General features: G+C 37.9%; 1 protein-coding gene across 2 annotated transcripts in view; it reads right to left on the reverse strand.

The window, feature by feature from the left end:
• Positions 1-9,942: 9,942 nt before the first annotated feature.
• saxo2 (stabilizer of axonemal microtubules 2) overlaps positions 9,943-14,972 on the reverse strand; it is a 43,647-nt gene continuing 38,617 nt past the window's right edge. The window contains exons 3-4 of one of the 2 annotated variants that reach the window (XM_072278346.1): positions 14,534-14,736; positions 9,943-13,153 (exon numbers count right to left, since the gene is read on the reverse strand). In XM_072278346.1, coding sequence (XP_072134447.1) covers positions 12,168-13,153; positions 14,534-14,736 — 1,189 coding nt within the window. In that variant the 3' untranslated portion in view covers positions 9,943-12,167. The remainder of the gene's footprint in view (positions 13,154-14,533; positions 14,737-14,972) is intronic. The other variant, XM_072278347.1, reaches the window with a different exon arrangement.

The following is a 14,972-nucleotide window of genomic DNA, read 5'->3' on the forward strand; positions in this document are numbered from 1 at the left end:
GTTGCTACATCTCACTTCTTCTGCCAGGCTGCCTATAAAACTGTGCTACATTTCTGCTTTAACACTCTTCTTCACTTCTCTGTGAGCCTCTGCATGCTCTTCCTGTGCTTCTGCCTTTCCCCCTCTAGTCCTGCAGTTATTCATGACTGCTTTCTTCTGCCTCCTCACGTTGATCTTGTGTAATGTTTCAGCTGAGATATATTCTTCCTGTTGGTACTATTTGACATCTGATACCTCTTGACATATCGAGACTAGCGTTCCTCTAACTTTCTGCCATTAGTTGGTAGATGCTCTTCCTCATGCGATTCTTGTAGCACTTATTTGAATCTTTCTCAGGTCTGCATTTTTCTCAAAAGGTTGATGTTGAACTTTTGCTTTGGTGATGCTAATTCCATGCGATTCTTCTTCAGTCTAAATTTCAACTTCGCAACCAGGAGTTTGTGATATCTGCTCCACTCCTCACTCCGACATCTTGAAATGGTCTGAATTTTTTGGATATACAGATGTTGTCTATTTGGTTCTCTGCTATATGGTCAGGTGACACCAGGGTGCTCTTCTGGATTCTTTTGTAGTGAAAGATACTGCCTCTATTGACCATGCCCATACTGCCATCAGCAAATCGTTCTCCATTCTCTCTCATCACACCCAGTCCATGTGTTCCTATCATGACTTCATAGCCGGTGTTATCTGAACCTATTTTTGCATTGAAGTCTTCCATGAGAATGTTGGTATCTGTCTCAGGATACGCTTCTTGGATGTTCTGGTGTCTGTTGTTGAAAGCATCCTTGGTTTCTTTGCTGCTGTTGTTAGTTGGCACATACATTGTGTGATGTTCATTTTGACCTTTATATTTTGGCTGCCACTTGTGCTGTCTTTCCATTTTCATACTTGGTCTTTATATTCCATGTTCCAATGGTGGTGGTCATGGATGATGGAAGGATGATTGGCTTCCACAGACTTGCGGCTTTCACCACACAACTTCAGATGCCTCGAAGCGAAAATCCTTCCTCTCCCAGGAATGAGATCTTTGGAGCTTCTGTTGCCGTTTCTCTAGCTCTAGGTTTTAACAAGATGGAGTTGCCAGCCCAGTGCTGAACCCTCCACCTTTCACAGCCGGGACTGCAGCTATCTAATGGTAGAGTTCTAATATCTATGCTAGACTCTCTATGGTTGTTCTCCCAGTCAATCAAATTCACTCGGGACTTGGCCATAGAGCAGGTCTTTGTCCACTTTCTCATACAAAAATGTGCTGATGATACCTCCTCTCCCAAGCCCAAGGTGTCTATCACAGGCCCAATTAGGGTTGAAACTGGGTTGGTGTTAAGGGATTGGGGGGAGTGTTAGGGAATATTCTTAAGTTATTATGTGAAAAGAGTAGATAGTAATTCAAACAAGAATCAGTCTTCAGTTCTTAATACAAATTTAAATAGCAAGCAGTAAATTGAAGTTAAAAGCACACTTTTGCAAATAAGCAATGCTGTGCATGAGAGATATGGTTTGCAAAATGGGGATCATGAGACATATACATATGTACCGGCAAAATGTTAAGACAATGGGGTTGTGTTAATTGGGCTGCCTGAATCTGGGCAACTATGGGTTTCATCTGACCCCCTGTTGTCAGAAGTTTTTAGAATATCTGTGTTAAGTATTTTCTCCCATCAAAGGTGTTTGAACCTTCAGAGGTATCTTATCAATTACAGTGGAATTGTACTGTACCCTTGGGTTTGGGAACCTCCACCAAGAGTATCTCCATGAGGATGTCTGTCATGATGAATAATATCACCAGCTTCAGTGTCTCTCTGGCAATATTTCCTCTAATTTTTTTTGCAGCTGCATGGCCAAATCATTGCTCTGAGCAGGAAATTTTTACATGGCCTGAAAATTGCATGGTATTTTAATTGTTTTTTTAGCTATTAAAACTGAGGGAAAAAAATCACATACTTTTGATTTTATTTATTAATTGAAGGGTATAATGAAATACAGTACAACAAAGAAAATCTTTCACAGTTTGTATACCTTTTCTAGCTATGTCCAATTCTAGCTACACGACAGCAAAGGCTAGGTGTGCAGGAGCTTTCAGCTACTGTGAGGCAGTACAGCCTAGAGGGAACAGTGCTCTCCGATAATATTCAAAGCATGTTGGTGTATGTTTCCTACTGAATCACCTACAAGAATGTTACTCACGTGTCCTTTTCAGATTTAGCTGAAATGTCCAATTGATCCTTTATATGCAATGGGAAAGAGGCCCATTCACCTTCAAGGAGAAAACCACATACTCTCTTAAATTGTATGAAACTTGACATTTTTATATATTCTTCGGGATATAGGACTTCAGTGGATATCAGTTCAGTTATGACTTTTAAGCCAAATCAAGGTGAGGTGTTTTTACTGATATCACTCTCTGACCGATCATCTTGTGTCTTAAAGACTCCATGTTTCTGTTCAGAGTCTTTCAGTCTCCTGAGTAGAACATCACTTTGACTCAGTAATAATGGTGCTTGCCGGGGATTATTATAGCAGGAGCAAACCTGTTACCACTAGCCACATTCTTCTTGAGACCCTGTATGTTTCTTAACTCCTGTTTTGGTCTGCTGTAAACTTCAGAATCAGATTTATTATCACTGGGCATGTGTTGTGAAATATCTTGCCTTGCAGCAGCAGTACAGTGCAGGTCATAAACATTAATATAACTTACAGAAATAAATAAATAATGGGAAGCAAGGATAATGAGGCAGTGTTCAAAAGTTCGTAAATCTGATGGCAGAGGGGAAGAAGTTGTTCCTGAAACATTGAATATGAGTCTTCAGGTTCTTGTATCTCCTCATCAATCATATTAATGGGAACAGGGTGAGAACCCTTAATGATGGATGTTACCTTCAACTCAGCTTCACATGCCCCATCACTGAACTGTTCCCATAGCCTATGGACTCACTTGCAACGATTCTTCATCTCATGTTCTCGATATTTATTGCTTGCTTACTTATTTATTTGTTTGCTTGCTTGTTTATTTATTATTTCTTTTTCTTTCTTTCTTTTTGTATTTGCACACGTTGTTGCCTTTTGCACACTGGTTGTCCTCCCTGTTGGTGTGGCCTTTCATTGATTCTATTATGGATATTGGATTTATCAAGTATGCCGGGAAGAAATGGAATCTCAGGGTTATATATGGTGACATACTGTATATGTACTTTGATAAGACATTTAACTTTGAACTTCGAATGTTGAGGCCTCTTGAACATGTCATCAATGGTGGGGAGGCTTATGCACATGATGCAGCTCTCTGTGTCCGGGATCACTGCAGTCTCTTTTGATCCTGCACGTTGCATCCCTGTAGAGCAGAATCCTGTGTAATGTTGATTAAACCCCTTATACAGTATATGCTCTTCTGTATGTGCCCCAGTTCATTATTTTCTTGGTGTGTCTCACCTTTACTCTATTGCTAAAGTGGATACCTTTTTAAACAGTGTAAAAATGGCCAATTTTGCATTGTCATTATTTGCAATGTTCGACCCTGATTGGGGTTAGATGTTGTTGCACAAGACAGAGTAGCACCATATATGCACATATGAATGGATTTTTGTGGCAAATTCAGCAACCATTCAAGATTTTCTGCAAAGATTAGCAGTTCTTCTTGTCTACATAAGTAATTCACCGGTACCTTCCTTACTGGGGATCTTCAAGCTTTCTGTCTTAGTTATTTTTTTAAAGTCTGTAAAGGAGCGTTTGTCATACGGAGGTGGCTGGGAACGGACCCAAGTGCAAGACACAGACACTGAAGTACTAGGAACAGGACTAGGATACAGGGTGAGGGCTAGGACATGGACATGAAAACTGGGAACCCAGAACAGGACTGGACAAGAGAGCTAGGAGTCTGGGCTTGGACTCTGGGCCAGAGACTGGACAAGGACCCAGAACCTGGGTCTTGCCTCTGGTTCAGACCCCAGAACTAGGCAAGGACAAAACTGGAGTCTTCAGACTTGAGGTGAGGCTGGAGACCAGAGACTTGAGGCGAGGCTGGAGACCAGAGACTTGAGGCTTGGGGCGAGGCTCAAGGCTTGGGGTCTAGAAACTCCTCCTGGGCAGGGCGCGGTACTCAACCCGACGGAGGCAAGGGACAGGAAGGGACCGAACCAACCGCAGGGTAACAGCAAGACGGCCTGGCTTACCCGATGGAGGCAAGGGACAGGAAGGAACTGAACCAACCACAGGGTAATGGCAAGACAGCCTGGCTTACCCGACGGAGGCAAAGGACGGGAAGGGATAGAACCAACTGCAGGGTAACAGCAAGACGACCTGGCTTACCCGACGGAGGCAAGGGACAGGAAGGGACAGAACCAACCGTAGGTAACGGCAAGACGGCCTGGCTTACCCAATGGAGGCAAGGGACAGGAAGGGACAGAACCAACCCCAGGTAATGGCAAGACGGCCTGGCTTACCCGGCGGAGGCAAGGGACAGGAATGGAGCTAGATACAGGGTGGCTCCAAGACAAGACTACAGGCAAAGCGAAGCGAGAGTTACCAGCAAGACAAGGCAGGACTTCAGGTGAGGAAAACAGAAGGCAGGGGAAGGGATACAAGGAGTAAGGACGAGAACAATCCAGCAGCCATGCCCTGGTCTCTGGAGGTATTTATGCAGCCAGCCCCAACGAGAATCAGCTGCCTCAATTAATGCTCAACCGGAACAGAAACAGGGTAGACAGGAAAACCTGGAGCAAGGGTTGATGAACCAGACCGTGAACCAGAATGCGGACTTCACGGACCGGACTACGACAGTGTTTTTAACAAGTAGAAGTTATATCAAGACAGCAATGGAATGTGCAGCCTACATTGGTTACTTAACTAGGATCTACTGCTGTATGCCTCTTGCAAAGATATATTCTAAGTCACACATTGGTATGAGTAACTTTCTCTATTTTGAACCACCCAAACAATTGATATGTATCAAGACCAATATAATATTTTAGCATGTAATACACATTTTTCAGAGGCTGAAGCAAAAGCCTTATTTTATTTACTTAACAAACAAAATTGTTCCTGTGGTCTCTGAACAAACTTTATTTGTAGAAATATAGTGTGAAGGAGAAATCCTCACTTACATTATGCCCTTTTAATTCCAAATGGCTGGTGGAAGAATAATGTTTAAGCATGACCTCTTAAAGGTCATATTTGTCCACAGTTCATGCTTTCCTAGAAAACCACTGAAGCCTCTTTCTGGCTTGTAAACTCACCTCTGACTTCCATGTTTCAGTGCACAGGTGCAGAAGTCCAGAGATCAGATTCATTTTTCCCATTCTGACACGCTGAGCCAAAGAGCTGAATGCATCACATCTAGCCCCTTACTTTAGTTGTGACTACATAATTAATGCAACTCTTCATGTTACTTTTGATGAGTTCTTGAGTAAGATTATTTGTGTACTGTATTTAAATAAATAAAAAGATTCCCCAATTATGTTTTGGGTCATCAGTATTTTTGTTTCTTCAGCTGCAATATTTTTATTCAATTTAATTTTTATTTTCCTCCTCTGTTTTCATTAATTTTCTTCTAGTTACATCTCTTCCAGACAGGTCATTGTGATTATCACTCTGTCTCAGCTGGCACCATCATTCAGCTTCTCCTTGCTTTCAGCAGAGACAGCTCTTAGAATAAATACTTGCAGTTGCTTATCTTGTGAGAATTAGATTCAAGGATGTGAAACAAACTGTTTGTTAATACAAAGTTGTACACAGGACTGAATTTTTAACTTTTGGCTGTTGCTATGGGTACAGTTTATCTCAACAGACTACATGTGAACCTAGCTTAACTTTTTTAATACTCAAGGTTAATCGAACAGCCTCTGCTTTTGCAATCGATTTGTACATGCATAAAAGGAACTGTGTTCTCTGGATTATTTGGAGTTTGAACCCACGATATCGTGAATAAAGCTCTCTTTACTTCAAAGTCTGTGTCTAATTTACTTGCGATCAACTTTGATCAAATTTACTTATCAAATTGTTTTCCCTAACATATAACATGTTTGAGTATGAATTATTCACAGCTTTGGTCAACTGTTGTGTTCAGACGTGTTCGTTCTCTCGTTCTTGTTTGTTCTCTCTCTCTATATATATATGTCTCTATCTCTGATGCTGCCTGACCAACTGAGTTGGCGAGAGGCAAGTGCAGCTGAGATCAGGATCAGATCAACAATCTTACTTTTATATTAGTGCTGGTAAGTAATTTTGTTTTGCTTGCATTTGTTTGCAATATCTTAATATTTTTGTAAATATATAGCATCTTGTTATGTTCTAAATTAATTATCCTTTGTCATCTGAAATATCTCTGCTTCCCTGGGGCAACAGGATCTGTTGCTCTGATGGCTATTCGAGGTCCTCCCTTAGCTGCAGGGGAGGGCTCTTTCACATGTTTCATCTTTCAGAATAACAGAGAAAGAGGCCAATCGGCCTATTGTCTATACAGGCTGTAAAAGCAATCCTACTCCCAATGGCCTATTCTATTTTGCATGTCCTTCAATTCCATACTCAACAACATACCAGATGTACTTTACAGTGGCCAATTTACCTACCGACCAGAACATTGTTGGGACATTGGAGAACAAACAGGTACCTGGGCGTGGGAGAATAGAACCGGGCCAATATACATTACTTTTTCTTGTTTCCACTGCACACCTTGGGCTTGATACACGCTACAATTCAAAGATTTCAGTGAAGTGTATATATTGTTATTAGAACATGCATGATCCCTTAAAATTAAAGGGAATTGCAATTAAATTCAAGCAAACAGCCACTGATCACTTCCAAGGATGAGCAGAACTATACTGGAAGAGTTGCTTCAAAGGCGAGCATGTTTTCTTCACAACTATGTTAATGTCAGTAAAGTTACCATTTCTGGTTGGACCTGTTTGCAGAGGTTTGACCAGATTATTTCCAATTCCAGCATATCCATTAAAAACATACATTGTTTTATAAAACTTTAAACAAAACCAAAACAAATCTAACTATTTTAACAACATTGTGCTGGAGATTAATCTCCAGAGATCCCAAAATTAAATTTCAAAGATTAGAGACCAAAGGTATCTGAGTCCTGACACTGGGACCTTTAATATGATTTCAATGAGGATAAATGGTATATTAAAGAACAGTGCCTCTCTGTGATGAAGCACTTTCATACAATTTGCAATAAGGAGTTGTAAGAATAGATATAAAATGTTAAATTATGTGAGAATTTTTCAGCCTTCAATGCAATTATGGGTGATTTTATGATCAAATTCTCACAACACTTTTGGTTAACTCAAGTATATTAACTTTCTATGTAAAATTAAAATTAAGAAGCAACCTAAAACCAACTTTGCATATGGAAATGTTTCTTCCTGTATTTCACAATAGTCTCAGATCCCCAACTAGCAGAAACAAAATCATTCTTTAGTCACTTCAAGATATTAAGCAAATTGGAACAAAATAACATAAGATGTACTGTAGGAGTCAGCTGGGGGGTCTGGGTCTCCTGAGTCTGCTCTGCTAATTAATAAGATAATGGCTGATCTGATGCTGGCTTCAGCTCCAATTTTTTGCATATTTCCGGTATGCTTTAACTCCCCATCACCTATTAGCCAGAAACTCTGCACTTCCACTCTTTCCAAAAGCGATATGTCCTTCCTAAGGTATAATGCCAAATACATCAATGTGACTTAAGGCTAATCCAGTGCAGGGGCAAAGGGGTTATTGACATTTTGTGTTGGGACCCTGCATCATGAGTGGGAATTTAATATGGTAACCATGTTGCTCTGAGGTTTGTTGCTACAATTCAAGAGATGTAGGTGTCACAAAACATCAGCTGTTAATAACCATCTATTTGGCTTTCAGAAAGCACCGAGGATATGCTGCTTTGTTTTATTTCAGGATTTGTGGCAAAGAAACTCACACAGTGCTGACAAGAAGGCAACGCCAGAATTGTGACCAGGACTAAGATGTATTTCCAGGTATTATACTTATGTTCCACAACTTGTGTAATGAGTCCATATCTTTCTAGATCGTGAAGTCCAGCATTTTCCAGGTAATGTAAAAGAAACATTGGTAAATTGCCGTCATCTATTTTGTAGATATAATCAGCAATATAGTGTGTTGATGCTAAGAAAACATAATAATAGGTGGTAAATTGATTTTGAAGATCTTAAAAATTTCAAGGTTTAACTATTTATATCATCAGAGTGGTTAATGAGTTTGATAATCAAGCAGGTAGCATCTAACAAATAAAATGTATGCTTTTGAAACCCAGATTCATTCCTAGTGGTGGAAAGACTGCAAAGTCATGAATCTGAGCTCATTGCTCCAGACTACTGGAATCCAGTGGGCAGAATATAATAGCTCTGAGTCTGTTTAAGTCTATTTCTGGTCAATAGTGAAACAGTGGGGCCTCATTAGAAGGATAAGGCAATTCTAAAGCTAGTAACATTCAAGGGGAATTAGCTGAACAACTTTTTGATGGTGATGGTGATCGTTTCATATCTGTGTGTTGCAACTGTAAATTGACAGCAACCTAAATTGTAAGGTTTTCTGTATTCTGTGCACGGGTGTGGCTGCACAGTCCGAAACGTGATTTAATGGAGTGGGGTCCTCGGCTGATCTAAAGATCAATCTGCCACAACCTAAGACTGCATCCAAAGCAAGCCTCTTACCTTGCCTTTGCGAAAATTTCTCTATATCTTGATCCTCGATTTTATCCTTCTTGACTTGGATTGAAGGGCAGGAATCTGAGACATTGCTTGAGGACAGAGCTTGAAGCACTACTTTGTCAAATACTGCCTGAAAATGAACATCATGAGGTGCATGCTATTGGCATTTATAATCTTCTGCTGATATGTGTTTCATATTCCAGGAGTGGTAATTTTTCTTTGGTGGAGAAAGTTGGAATTCCAATCTGGAGACTTTATAGATTACCCAAGATATTCAAAGTTGTAAAAAAAAGCCTTTGACCATGACAAACTGGAGGAAGAACCTTAAGTTTTATCATTTGAGATGTCTTTGCTACTCATTATTTACTCTGCCTTAGAAAAGAACCATGAAATGGAAGCCTCAAGTAATCCAGTATCACCAGAGTAGGTAAGCAATGCTGATGCTAGATTAGTGTGGAAGATTGAGTGTTGCCAAGTTGGTTTAAACACAGTTGACCAATTATTTTTCGAACATTTCATGTCAGTTTCCCAAAGACGTATGGTATCACTGTAAATTTTCCCATATTTAGATTAGGATTAATTGGGGTTATGGGGTGGCTGGCCACAGTGTGCCCTGAAGGGCCAGAAAAGCCAACTCCATGCATCACTTCCAATTAGCTAAGAAAGTAAATAAGTAAATAAATAAATAACCCATGATGAACACTGAGATTCAATGCATTGGAAAAGAGATCTCAACAAAGGAAAAGGAAAGGATAACAGGGAGGTGGTGGGCTGCGGGGGCAGGGAGGACTTATATGTGAATTTACCTGCTGTTTAACAATTGTTTTGAAGGTGATTTCCAAGATAATAGGACAAGGAATGGCAATCTAATGATATAAGAATGGTGTACAGTGGAACCAGCGCACTTTGGCCCAATTAAGCAGCTGTTCCAATCAGCCAAAGTTTCATGGAAATAGTTAAAAAGGCATAAAAAAGACAAACTGCTGTTTAACTGAGTAGCAAATTATGTTTTAAATCAAATAGGGAATAAATTAGAACATACTTAAACTACAATTGTATTATAAAAGTGTGTATTAGTTTCTAATAGTAAACAATGGAGGAATTAATTCAGTGTAAGTTGATGTGTTCTTTTGATTGACTCTGATGAAAAAAATCATCACAGACACTTAGCAGACACCTTCAAACAGTGCTTTCAATGATTGCATTCTCCAAGTCTTCATTTTAATTGTAACATACAAGATGATTATCAATTCCTTCAAATTCTTTGTAGTGCCTAACTTAAAGTAGTGAAATCATTTCATTTTCACTTCCAGCCAGTTCTGGCATCTCTAAGCCTGAATGCTTGAAATCACAGTGAGCAAAATGGTTCTGAAATGTCTTACTGTTTATTTCTTGCCAACCATCAGTGACAAAAATCACTGCTTTTTGAACAAAAATACACAGCTGAAGCTACTTAAAAACTGTTCACTCTAAGCATGGTGTAGAGTCCAAAGGCCACATGATGTGCGTGTGACTGACACTAGTTAGAAAATTTTTGGCAACAGACTCCTGCTCCAATTAAGCAGCGCAGTGTTCCAAATAAATGAAGGGAATCCTGGCTATTTTCTCAATTTGTTTTTGTTTCTTAAGAGTTGCCAGATAAGTGGCTGCCCCAATTATCTGATGGCCCAGCTAACCAGAACCCACTGTACATCATTTATTTCCTGCTTTCTATTCAGTACAACATTTAAATTTCACTCCACACTAAGTCCATTTATACTAACTATTTATTTCTTTTTTATTGATAATCAGGGACTCCACTTTTAAATATGAATACTTAGCTGTACAAGTACAGAAGGAAAAATTCAACCAGTTAATAGGAAGTTGCTAATTATTACAATTTTCCAATGATAAAGGGTGATTGTCTGCAACATACCTAATCTTTGGTTTATTTCTAATGATGCAGTTAACTTGATGCTTCAAGACTGACAAGTTATGAATCAATACTATCCAATCAATTGATAAGCAGTTTAAGATGATTAAGTAATCTGATTTCTTTATCTTAAGAGAAGCTGTGAAGGATTGTGAATGTGAATGAATCAGTCATCCCTCTCTAGCTCAGTCTGGGAAGTTCCTATTTGACAGACACTAGTGGTCATTATTAAAAGCTGAGGTTTGATTGGTATATCAAGGGTGTAATTCTGCTCTAATTTCAGTTTGGGATTCTTAATTTTATATACACAGACTTGAATTCTAACTTCAGTAATCTCTAAATAATACCGTGAGTGGGTTACACATTGTGTTTATAATTTTGCATTAACTACTACTTTAGTGAGGATATCCAGTTTTTAACGCTGGATAAAGAGGACTTTGGATCTTGAGCAGTAAAAATCTTTGTGTGGCTTAGTGTCCTGGTCTCAACCAACAATGATAAAAGGGAGACATCTGCAGTCAGAAAGAAGGAGACACCCTTCTCAGGCTTTCTCCCTAGAATACTTCTCACCAACTCAGCTTCCAACCTTGAGATTGGTCCAAGTTGATTTGTTAGAAAAGATGGGAATAGATCTCCATCAAAAATTCCTGTCAAAATAAAACTACTCTATAATCCTGCCGACAAAGTCAACGCAATAAACAGATGTTTACCAAGCATAGACCTCCCAAATAATATGATGCTTTTAGACAAAACAAAAATGGAAGATGTGAACAACATTTTAACAAACTGAAAAGTTCAAACTGATTTTGACAATGATGCAGAATCGCTATTGCAATTCACTAACAATTTCACATCAGTGCACTTTTAGCGTAAATATTGACTCACAATTTTGAATATTTTCCTACCAAAACGTTCTTTCAAATTGTATAAAGAGAAAGATCATGCTACAAAAGAATTGAGTCAGTATAAGTTTTAATAATTATTGGAATGGTTTTAATTCTTTGTTTTTTTTTCTTTTAATAACACGCAGCAAACAAAGGAAACTTAAAAGAAGGACCAAATGTAAAAATACTAAGTGGAAGAAAATTAAATTCAGTTACCCTGGTCTTTGTGAAACATTGAGATAATATTGTTCATTACAACTAATCCATTAAAAATTGGAGCTTTATTTTATGGGTATTCTAAAGAATTTTAAGATAAAGATTGAAATGTTAGGTGGTGAATGGGTATTAGAAATTGTACTATTCGTTATTATATGTTATAGGTCAGCCATATTAACTCACCTAGTTTTAAATATACTAATCAACCAAAAATTAAAATAAACACCTGAAAATGATTTGAAAATATATGTTGCTTTTGATATTCTTAACAATTTACTTCCTTCATTAATTAAGTCAGTAAGTATATTAATAGACCAAACTTCTCACATATATAATCATGGTAGAAGAATTAATTGTGATCATCAGGTGAGAAAAATTTCAATGTCACTGCCTTTGGCAGAAATTTATAATGGAACTGCAATTTGAATTACAAAATTGGAATGGGTTTGATATCATTTAATAAAAGCAATATAATTAACATTATAGATATTAAGATACTACTGCCACTTCTTTTGGAAGTTGCATTTCATTTGACACTGCCAGCTTTTCTTCTGATGGTGTTATCTTGTGGAAGTATTTATGACCACGTGCATCAGTGCTTTCATACACAAAGCCTGGTGGGGTAGGATAGCTTGCAGGACATATTTCAAACCTCTTTGGTGTATACTCAGTGCGATACAAAGTTCCAGAATCAAATGGTGTTTTGCTATGTAAAGGAGCATTCAATGGTTTGAAGCTTTGCAGTGGGTTGATTGGATGAGGGACATAATTTGCTTTAAAAGTTGTCAAATCATCAAATTTTGAACATGGAACTTTTAGTTCTTCACCTCGCCTGATCATCTCTGGCTTCTTCATATCCCAAGACTTGAAGTCATCTTTCATAGTAGTACTTCCTTGAAAAGGAGCAGGGACCTTTCTTGCACTTGCAGGTTTAAATGGAGCAGGTGGTTTAATTTTATGTCCAACGTAATCAAGGTGGGAAATAGTATTCAAATCCATTAAACCATCTGGTTGCACATAACCTGGTTGTTTGTGCATATATGGCAAGGTAACAGGCCATGCCTGATATTGGTCACGGAATTCTGAGTTCCCATCAAAGGGTGCATCTGATCCTATCTTTGTTTGCTCAGGTTTAAAGCTTTTCGTAGGATCTCCATGCACTCCCTTGTAATCACGACGGTGAGTGGTGAGACCTTCAAAAGGTCTGTCAGTTGGTTTGTACTCTTCTCGTGGTCTAACAAATCGTTCCCCTATCGGATGAGCTACATATGATACTTTATGATTTGTTAGGCTATCAAAAGGAACATCAGAAGTTCGAGGGACATTGGGTGGTTTGAAACTCTCTCTCTGTGAAAGTCCCTTGGGGCCATAATCATCTTGGAACGTAGATGGATTTCCAAACCGTCCTGTAGGAGGGCAGTATGCCTGTGATGTTTTAGGCTTCCTTTTAGGAATTTCCCAAAGTCGGTAATCATCTATTTTTAAAAAAGTGCTTATATATTAGCTTTATCTTCATAAATATATTGGACTATACTTTATGCAAAAATACATGAATTATTTATATTTGAAGCAAAATTAAGCATTAATAAACATCACCACACCATACAAGTTTTTATACAAGGTGGGAACTTAACAACTTATCAATTATAATGCTGAAGAATGATCTAATCCTATTTGAAAATAAAAATCTGCTATTCTTTTAACTTTAATTTTTACCAAATTTCAAATCCTGTTTAATGAAATAACATATGCTACACTGAGGTATTAAATAATTTAAAGAAATGCGCAGAATGATTTTCAATTCACTATTGACTGTTTTGTAAGTGTAAATTTGCTATTGTTCATAAAGGCATAAAAGTGTTTAAAAAAAAAGATAGGAGGGTATTTTAGATCAAGATTGACATTCTGGTCAAGAGTCCCCTTTTCTTTGGAATGTAGACTTAAGTCAAGCCACTTTCAAAGTGTAATACAGAAATACGTGAACAGTGTTGATACTTTTAAAGAATGATTACTTTTAATCAAGGTGGAAGTAGTATTCAAATCTATCAAACAATCTGTGCATGTATTGCTAGGTATGTATAGTATTGTGTAGAGGTAAAACTATGCAACTCCAGGCTAGTACATGATACTGGTTGAATAGTGGCTGATAAAATTCACTCAAGAATGTTAAGTTGGCAATATTCATGATGTGACTGCAGCAGTAAGACATTTGGGTCACTTTCATCCATGTTTAACATCCTATATAAATTCATAAAACCAAATTCAATCATGCTGCATTATACAGCAAGGATTTTCACAATCGCAGTGCAACAGGACAAACTTATAGCAGCTATGAGATCTGTTTAGACACCTGCAATTGAGTGTTGTGTTAGACAAATTCAAAGGAAAAATTAGTATGATTTTATTACATTCTCAAGAAATTTAAAAAATTATCTTCAGAATATTGCTCATTAAATTGCACGTAGACCAAGCCTTAGTGTTGTGTATGGTTTTGGAGCTGCATGGTTTGCAGAACTACTTCAGTGTACATTAAAATTCAGCCTATATAGTACAGAATAGTTGCATATAAGTCAAAGCTAAGCTGATTGAAGTAGTAAACTTGCTTCTCCAAAGAGCTTTCATAATATTCCATTTGTTTTCATATAATAATCTGACATTTTCATGATCTTTTTTCCATATCAATTTATAAATAATCAGATTTTGAGTTCTCTTATATATATTCTCAAGGTTATTAGCCAGTTTTAACACCCTCACATTATATCTATTTCTGTAGTTCTTATTTCAGGTTAGTTGGGCAAAGACTATTAAGGCTGAGGCTAATAATTAAATGAAAAATGCAATTAATAACCTTCTACCTTTGTATGTTGGTACAGTGTCTACTTTCCCTCCTTTCCCATGTTTTCTTTCTGGAGGACGCTTGCTTTCTACAGGCTTAACTTTGTAGGGATTATAGTCTGTCTTGTAGGTTGTGTGGAGATCTACCTCGCCAGATTTTGGTCTATACTCTTGCTGCACACGAATAGGTCGGTGTAAAACTTCATGAGATATATAGTCTGTTCTGTAGATAATGAAATAAGAATCAATTGTTATTGTGAAATACACTTCTATTATTTTCATTTCTTAATCATTCCTTTGTCATTAGAAAATGTGACTTTTTTTAAAAAAAAGAATCCACAGGAATACAGAGCCCCTAGTGTAATCTAATCTTTGTAAGGCTGGAGTCTGCTTGGTGCCAATGTAAAGATGAAACCTACTCATGATTCATCTGCAATAAAGATCCTATGTACTTAAACT

The sequence above is a fragment of the Mobula birostris genome, chromosome 14, assembly GCF_030028105.1.
Source record: "Mobula birostris isolate sMobBir1 chromosome 14, sMobBir1.hap1, whole genome shotgun sequence".
Lineage (NCBI taxonomy): Eukaryota > Metazoa > Chordata > Chondrichthyes > Myliobatiformes > Myliobatidae > Mobula > Mobula birostris.